This window comes from Cydia pomonella, chromosome 10, assembly GCF_033807575.1.
Source record: "Cydia pomonella isolate Wapato2018A chromosome 10, ilCydPomo1, whole genome shotgun sequence".
NCBI lineage: Eukaryota > Metazoa > Arthropoda > Insecta > Lepidoptera > Tortricidae > Cydia > Cydia pomonella.
In genome coordinates this window covers 13,102,622-13,111,156 of record NC_084712.1, presented here as the reverse complement: position 1 = coordinate 13,111,156, position 8,535 = coordinate 13,102,622, and the positions used below count along the sequence as shown (strand labels likewise).

The 8,535-nt window shown below is 38.5% G+C and overlaps 1 protein-coding gene across 1 annotated transcript; it reads left to right on the top strand.

Moving 5' to 3' along the window:
* Window positions 1–418: 418 nt before the first annotated feature.
* On the top strand, window positions 419–7,873 carry LOC133522142 (uncharacterized). Its single transcript, XM_061857367.1, has 9 exons — window positions 419–1,379; window positions 1,597–1,719; window positions 3,273–3,380; window positions 4,644–4,798; window positions 5,316–5,471; window positions 5,737–5,843; window positions 6,484–6,595; window positions 7,183–7,313; window positions 7,656–7,873. Exons 1-9 carry the CDS (start codon window positions 1,215–1,217, stop codon window positions 7,817–7,819), a joined length of 1,221 nt encoding a protein of 406 aa, XP_061713351.1. The 5' UTR covers window positions 419–1,214; the 3' UTR covers window positions 7,820–7,873.
* Window positions 7,874–8,535: the final 662 nt, after the last annotated feature.

Here is an 8,535-nt window from a genome sequence, read left to right as displayed (position 1 = left end):
TCAGCCTAAAAACGTGTTTCGGTTTAGTATTAAATTTAATAAAGAAATGGGTTTTAAAACTGAACGAATTAAGGAATGAAAATGTATTCTCGAGAACATATGGTACAATAGACATCATTAATGACGGCAGTTTTGATTTACTGCAAGAACCCGCTTAGCGGGTGCTCGTAACTTTTGCTCAGATGCCAGACAACCCACTAGGCGGATTAGGTAGTCATAGATAACAACAGGCTACGCCAAAGAGCCCACCTAACGGGCGCACATCGCCACAGCTAGCAGGGCTGACACTGATAATAGTGATAATTATTATATTATTTAGGCATGCATCAATGTTTGATAGAGAGGCCAGAATATAGTTATTTTATAGTAACTTGCATTTGATTCTAGAAATCCAATCACAAGAAAAGAAAGAGTATTATCTGAGAAGTTTGTCAAAAATTATCGCATTATGCTTCATTAACATTGCTTTGTAAATACGTTACGTAGTGGCGAGACTAAAAAGTAACAGGATGTTTGATTATCAAATTTAACAACCCTGGCGCCCGCCTAGTGGGCGCTTGGCGTTCACTACTGTGTTGATCGTTACGTGGCCTCGCCTACCCGCCTAGCGCCTTTAGATATTGCATGGCTTTTGTACTGTTTAATTTTTAGTCTGGCAGTAAATGTGTTACTGATCATCAGTTAACCTTATATCATTGCCATAAGGTTTATGAATGGTCAGTTAACTACGTCAACGATGGATTACAGTAATAGGTAGAAGGGAAAAACAATCATACTTTTCGTGTAGGAGAGTCACCCTAATTTTATTTTTCTAGTTTTTATTTAATTTTTCGGTGTAACTGATATATTCAATGTATACATGCCAAATTTCAGCGTTCTAGCACTAACGATCACGGTGCAAAGCCACGGACGGACAGACGGACATGGCGGAACTATAAAGGTTTCCTAGTTGACTACGGAAAAAATCCTAATAAGTAGACAAATTACATTACCTACCTACTCATTGTCTACATCCTATTATTTAGTTTAAAAATAAGATAAATAAATGCAATCAGTTGCGATTAAAAGCAACTGCTACAAACTACTGATAATTTACACTAATGAATTATTACGATATCCCTGATAAGATATTTATATAGGGATCTTTAATTATAATCATTCCGCAGTCGTTAGCCACCTGATTAGTTCGTCTAGCGTAACATAAATTTTCTGAAATGTTAACTATAGTAATTTCTTTGATAGTTCCGATATCCTTAGTATTAATATTTAGGTACTTAAATGCAGAGCGGAAACCGGCAATATTCGGAGTTTATCAGCAAAGAAACAAGACATACTTCCTGAAATTTATTGTTATCTACTTATTTTTAAGGAGTAGACAGGTAAGCTGTTTAATTTTGTACTTTCCTAATCATCACTGAAACATAGGCGAAGATGATTAGGTACAAAAGCCAGTTGGATCATTCCACAAATGTTTTATTATAGATGCCACTTTATGTATGGTATCAATTTAGAAATAATTAAAAAACAGTAATTAACACGACTGTTTTTCGATGATTTTATCCGAGCTATGTTAATAACTTACATGTAATGACCCAGTTAATCAGGCACCTGAGAAGACTGCGCGCCGTGGACGTGGGTCGAAGCGACGATGGCACCATTAAACCACACGAACAAGACGAGCCTCTGGAGAAGAAATACAATCTAGGAGATCATCGACTGGTAAGTCTCTTATATTTCACGCAGTAGGTATCAATGGGCCTCGCCATCAAGAGAATAATCGTTTGCAGACAACGAACTTGAAACGACTAAACCCCGTAGGTAAAAACCAACCAACCAATGTGTACGTCGTAACGTGTAAGTCGCTATCAGATAAATCGGAGCGGCGAAGGTGCTGAAAAATATCTGAACATGATCTTTAACGTCTTGATAATAGAGGCTTTGTTCAGATATTTGTGAACACCTTGGCCGCTCAGATATATCTGATGGCGACTACAGTACCTATTTATTGCTGAATACTTACCTATACTACACTTAAATCGACCGGGATATAAACCGTGAGTACCTTTTATATTGTTTTTATTGAGCTCCCATATTTCGACGCAATATATCCCCGTCGATTTAAGCTAGTGTAGTGAAACTAACCGTGAATCATTCAAAACTGTTACTTACCTATTATAAGTAAGTACACTTTTCCGTTTTACTTTTTGTTCTCGCTCATGATTCTTGGTTGACCTTAGCAAACAGAATTTGAAATAGAGGTGTATTGTCAAAGGAAACTTTGTAGCGACGTACATTTACTGCCATCTTTCGACACATAATTTAAACCTTTTGTACACCATTTGACTTTGACCCTTATTCTTTTTTTTTTTTTTAATACTACTTCGGTGGCAAACAAGCATACGGCCTGCCTGATGGTAAGCAGTCTCCGTAGCCTATGTACACCTGCAACTCCAGAGGAGTTACATGCGCGTTGCCGACCCTAACCCCACCCCCCTCGTTCACTACTATCACTGATATGTTTTCAATTTGTTAAATATCAAAAATTGACACTATCTTACTTGGTACTACCTAAAGGTTATGGCGCCATCGCTCGAAACGATGTTGTTATACCTTTATCAAAGTCAAATGGCGTTCTAAAATTATTAATTACCTATGTGTCGAAAGATGGCAATAAAATTTGCGTCGCTACAAAGTTTTCTGTGACAAATATACCTCTATTTCAACTTATCTTTAGCCTTAGGTAATTATGATTTGATACCTACCTACGTTTTAGCTACGTGAACCCTTCCTGTTATGTAATTCATTCAGAGCTCGGACAGGTTATCGCAATATTACATTACTATACAAGTGCGAAAAGTATGAAATTCGGTTCAAATGGCGATAAATTAAAATACGATCGAAGGGAGTGTTTTAAACCCACACGAGTTTTTGTACCTACAACGTTTTACAGTAGGTACATATGGCCCTTTAAATTTTCGAAATACGCACGTATAGTGCGAGTTAGCGTAAGGACTTGGTAAGGACGCTAAAATAGCACGTTACCATACTTATTTACTGTAAAAACAAATACGGTAGGTACTAATAGAGAAAGCCGCAAACCTTTGAACATTTGTAGATTGCGACAATAAATATAATTTAGAAATTAATTAAAAAACTTGATAAATAAAACTACTTTAAAATTGTTCTATTTTTCCAGATAGGCACAGCTGTATTGCGAAGATCTGTCCGAAGTATAGTACTGGTAATTACCTAATTATTGTTTTTATTTGTAGGCCGTGGACGCGGTATATTTCAACGGGATGTCAAAGGAAGGAGCTGCTTTAATCTGCGGTCTGGCACGCAGGGCTCACCACGATGTCGATACTTTTATGTACTTGAAAGTGAGTTCTTATCAAAGATTTCAAATGTGCAAACGCGATTTGTGCACCAACGAACTGGCCCACTTCGTAGTGCCCGTAAGCCCGTCTTTACGAAGTAGGAAGCATAGAGTGCTCTCTCCATACGTCAGTTTTGTTACCAAAAGGCTTATTATTTTCGTAGTCGAATTTAGCATCGAGTAGCGGACTTATCAGTACTGCTACTTGACAATAGATGTTGCGACGAATGAAAAGTCTAATGCACAACAATTTTCAACTAATATTATAACCGGATTAACCGGTAATTACTAAATTTTCAACTCCTCCTGCATGTAGGTAATATGAGTGGTGAATTGTTGAGAAATATAATTTTCGTCAGTCCTGACACCCGAGACATCTAGTGTCAAGTAGTGGTACTGATAATTCCACTACTCGATGCTAGATGTCGATTACGAAAATAATAAGCTATTACTATTAGTATCAAAACTGATGTAAGGAGTGAGGACTCTATGCTTACTTCTTATTTCTCTATGGCACAGCTGCCAATTCGTACACCATTTGCGATAGGTGCGCAAAGCAATAAGGTGCGCCGATTTATTTATTTATTTAAAGTGTTGCTACCAGTACTTAATTAATCTCTCAATGTTTGTGGCGGTAAAAAATCGTGGCTTCAAACATTTCTTACCTCGGTTGTGCTGTATAGAGCAGAAAAGAAATCTTTCTCGACAAACATTCAATAAGGAAACTACAAGATCCGGTCAGGATCCTTATCATATATAGACAAGCGGTTAAATGGACACTAAAAGGGTGTATATACATAATACATACAATTATATAATATATTACCAATAATATTTTCATGTAAAATGTTGGCAAGCCATGAAGCCATATTTTGACTAATGTGCCACCTTTTTGACAGTGCGAGCCTTATGGTTTCGTCTTGGTAGCATTTTAGGTACATGAAAATATTTTTGGTGGGATTCACTTCTTTTTGTAAGTTGTTTATTATGACAATCTTCCATCCTCTAATATAAATGAATTACTATAAATCCTGAAATATGTAGGTATTTTATTATTTATAATCTCTAGCATCAAAATTTGCGAAACTCTCATACGAATGTTCCCTTAGGTACCTATATAGTGCCCTTGCCTTTCGCTTGGCTCGTCTTGGCAAGGGCACTACATAATAGGTATAGAAATAGTGACCAAGCCAAGTGGCCGAGGCCAGAACTGAACCGGCGTCTTCAGATTATATTAGCTCATTATAGGTTACTTATTAATCTACAGGTAGAAGGAGAAGAATTGTTACTCACACCTAATCTCCCTGACACTCGTGCAACTCAAACCGCAGTGGAACAGGGCCACTACAAGTCAGGGGGACTCTCCATTGTTAATTTCATACCTATGCGGACCTGGGAGGTGACTTACAGCGGCGAGATGAAGTAAGATATTTTTATTACCGCACATGATACCTATTATTCCTAGTCTAGTACATGCTTTTTCATTTAACCGTTAGCGGCATCCCGGCTTAGAATGGTTTCATATTAGCGTATATTTACGCGCGTATACGGTCGTTTCGGAGGCACGAGCTTATACACGCGTGTCTATACGAGCTTACACGGTCGTACACGTACGCTCGCATAAAACGCTAATCTGAAACCGCCCTTACTGATGTTAGTCAAAAATATATTTATAGTTATTAAAAGTTTTGTTTATTTTAACGTTTAATATTTTGTACGTTAACTTTAAACAAATAGTCTTCTTGAAAAATGTTACCTAGCCATTTGAACGCCACGCCTATCGTGCGCGGCGCGTTTTTATGAACCTTGTCGGAATGCACGAAGATGGATGTAGGGCTGCAGCCACGCTCGTTGACGTATTTGGTGATGAAAGGTTAAAATGGCGCGGAGCCGTCATTTTGAAGCTAATTTGTCTTAATTATAAATACCTTTTCTCCAGATCCAAGGCTGGCTCGAAGATGAACGTCGAATTAAGCGTAACATGGAGCGCCCACTTCGGCCACTTCAACTATGACACCCATATGGCACCACTCAGTGTGGCTAGTGACATGGCTCGCGAGGCTTGGTCCGCCGACTATTTCAAATTACTTAAAAAGTTAGTATTCAGTAGTATTATTATAATTTAATATAGTTCAGTTGCTTATACTCGTACAAGCAGCCATTGCAGTGATCGAATGCTAAGTGTTAATACTAAACTTTCAACCCAGAGAGACAATTAACGATGATCATGATGCATGTAAGTAGGTACCTACTATCAGCGGCTTAATGTGCTGTTAAATTCGGAGCACTACAAATAAGTGAAAGCCTAATAAAAGATAAAAAGACTAGTGACATAATGTAATCTATTTTTCACATTTCAGGTTCCATCAAACTCACTATGAACAGATGGGACATCTACTAGGCACTGTAACCATCGACGGCATCACGACGGATATAAGCATGCCGTGCGTTAGAGATCATAGCTTCGGTAAGTTCATACTAGGCAATGAGAATATAACCACGTTCTAGTAAGGTATGGGGTGTACAGTTAGCAATACGATTCGCTTAGCACCTTAGCATCCAAACTTCTATACAGACAACAGGTACCTCACCTTTTCTCTGCACTACCTGACTGCACATTATACTTCGCACTACTGGGTCCTCATAGCTCAGCCAATGTCGCTTTAAGTCCATCACGTACCTACTTCTCACAGAGCCAGTATGGGAATGGATGGGTGACAATGGTCGTAGTTACGGCCCGGCCACGCGGGGGCGGCAGTGGCGAGTGGCGGCCATAACTGGGAACGAAAGATCGGATCGCTGTGTCTCGCTCCAACCTATGGTCGCCGCTCGCCGCTGCCGCCGCCGCGCTATGTCATGGCCGGGCCATTAGGTAGGTATAGTTCGTGTCATCCACGATGACGCGAAGATTCGTCAAATCTAACCTTTAACAACATGACAATACGAGTTTTCGTAAATGACACGATCTATGCTGACCAACTCGTATTTGCATAGCTACCGTATTGCCTTAATTTTGTAGGAGACTTAATAAAAAATGGCATACTGACGAATTCAACCACTGTTTACAAACTTGACAAAACGTATAGTTGTTTTTTATTACATTTCAGGAAATTATCGTGATTGGCGCAATTTCCACAGATACGTTCTTCACTTTTTGTATCTCGAAAATGGAGATTGTCTGGCTGTGGGTTGCGTATCACAACCCGCTGTTTTGTCCCAGTGAGTATGAAAAGTGTTTACCTGCTAGTTTGAAAACAATTTTCCAGCTTTTTTTAATGCTTTTATTCAAAGAGGAAATCCTCTCCTCTATAAGAGCTCTAGAGCGTTTTGCGTTGAATGCTCTTCACGTATAATTAGATATACCTTCTTGTGAAGACTGTTCTGCGCTTCTGCTAGTCATCATCATCTTCCTCGCGTTCTCTCGGCATTTTGCCACGGCTCATGGGAGCCTGGAGTTCGCTTGGCAACTAATCCCAAGAATTGGCGTAGGTACTAGTTTTAAGCGATTACCATCTGACCTTGCAACCCAGAGGGTAAAACAGGCCCTATTGGTATTAGTCCGGTTTCCTCACGATGTTTTCCTTCACCGAAAAGCGACTGGTAAATATCAAATGATATTTCGTACATAAGTTCCGAAAAACTCATTGGTACGAGGCGGGGTTTTAACTGCGCTGTTCTGCGCTTCTACTATTATATTTTGGGATTATTATGATATTGGAAAGTCATCCAATTTAATTTTTACGGCACAAACTTGTCGCAATGACACTTAAATTGAATTTATAAGGGAGTTTGATTTTATATTTCAGTCTCACTATTGGCTACCTATGCCGAAAGGCGGATCAGACCATATTTCCCGTGAAGTCCACCGATTTTAAACTATATCAACACGGAGAGAACGGAATATTGCCTACGGATTATGGATTTAGTTTTAAAGCAGGTAAAAGCAAATTAAGGGAATTTTATAATGTGTTATTGGTCATACCAAAGATTTCTTGATTCTATGACATGTGTAAAGTATAAGAAACCATCTGAGGTGAAACATTATATGCGCCACACCACCAGGCCCAAGTATTTTGCATTCGACAGTCATTTACCCATTAATGTAACATTATGTTAAGTTATGAAAAACATAAATAAAACTTTTGAATTATCATTATGTCATGACTTCACAAGGATGTCAATTCAACATTTGAATACACTTTGTGAATACCTAAATATAAATGACCTAACCATTGTAATGTAGATTTGAAGTCTATAATTTATTTACCTATACTTTCAGGAGGTAAACAGTACATAGTCAAAGTGTTAGTGAAAGAAGAGGATTCGTTCTACTTGGGCAAAGATCGGGAAGCGAAGATCTACGAGCGCTGGTGCACAGTTGAAGTTAACGGCGTTAAAGGCTGGGGTTGCGCTGAGTGGCAGTATAATAATACTCGCAAGTGAGATTTGTATATCTAATTAAAATTTAGTAGGTACTTAATAAAAGCTTTTTTTTTATGTTTTTTGTTATCTTTATTATTTCCTTTATTTATTTTGGGTCTTAGTTTAGGTTTTTACAATAGGAATATAAAAACACTTACAAAACAATACAAAAACATATAAACACATTATAAAAAACCTAACCTAGGGTGCCGCCGGCAGCGGGGCGGGGCCCAAGCTACCGGTGGTCAGGGCCGCAGAAAAAGGAAACCGACGTACTATACGCGCCGTGTCTTAATTATTATTTATCCTTATTTAGTGTCTTCCTCTTTTACTCCATTAGGCCCTGTCGGTTGTCATTAATATTGTGTGTGGAACGTATCCTAATCCACCCGCCATCTCCTTTTTGCTCTCGTTGGTATTTTTATTTGATCCTGTTATAATATCGCTTCGAGCTCCATCAGGTAGCTCGGCTACCATGAAGATTGTAGCTACTAATTGTCCCCTTTGAAATAAAAGAAGAATTTCTCAAATGTCCTTTTTATAAGTAGGTTCTTAAGTGACTAGATAACAATCCCAACTTTGTAGGCATTATAGTTCGTGTCGTCTACGATGACCGCAGATTTGTCAAATCTTACTTTTAAGCGTAAATTTCGCGGTCAATTACCACTTAAATTGTCACTAGTCTAGAAAGTGGCCCCGGCGACAAATAAATTTACTTCAGCAAAAAAAGCTGGGAA

Excerpts from the sequence above, each read along its gene's own strand:
- LOC133522142 (XM_061857367.1), top strand. The coding sequence starts at position 1,215 with ATGTTAACTATAGTAATTTCTTTGATAGTTCCGATATCCTTAGTATTA. Across the intron at positions 3,381-4,643 it reads ATACTTTTATGTACTTGAAA|GTAGAAGGAGAAGAATTGTT; the intron begins GTGAGTTCTTAT and ends ATTAATCTACAG. Across the intron at positions 5,844-6,483 it reads CGTTAGAGATCATAGCTTCG|GAAATTATCGTGATTGGCGC; the intron begins GTAAGTTCATAC and ends ATTACATTTCAG.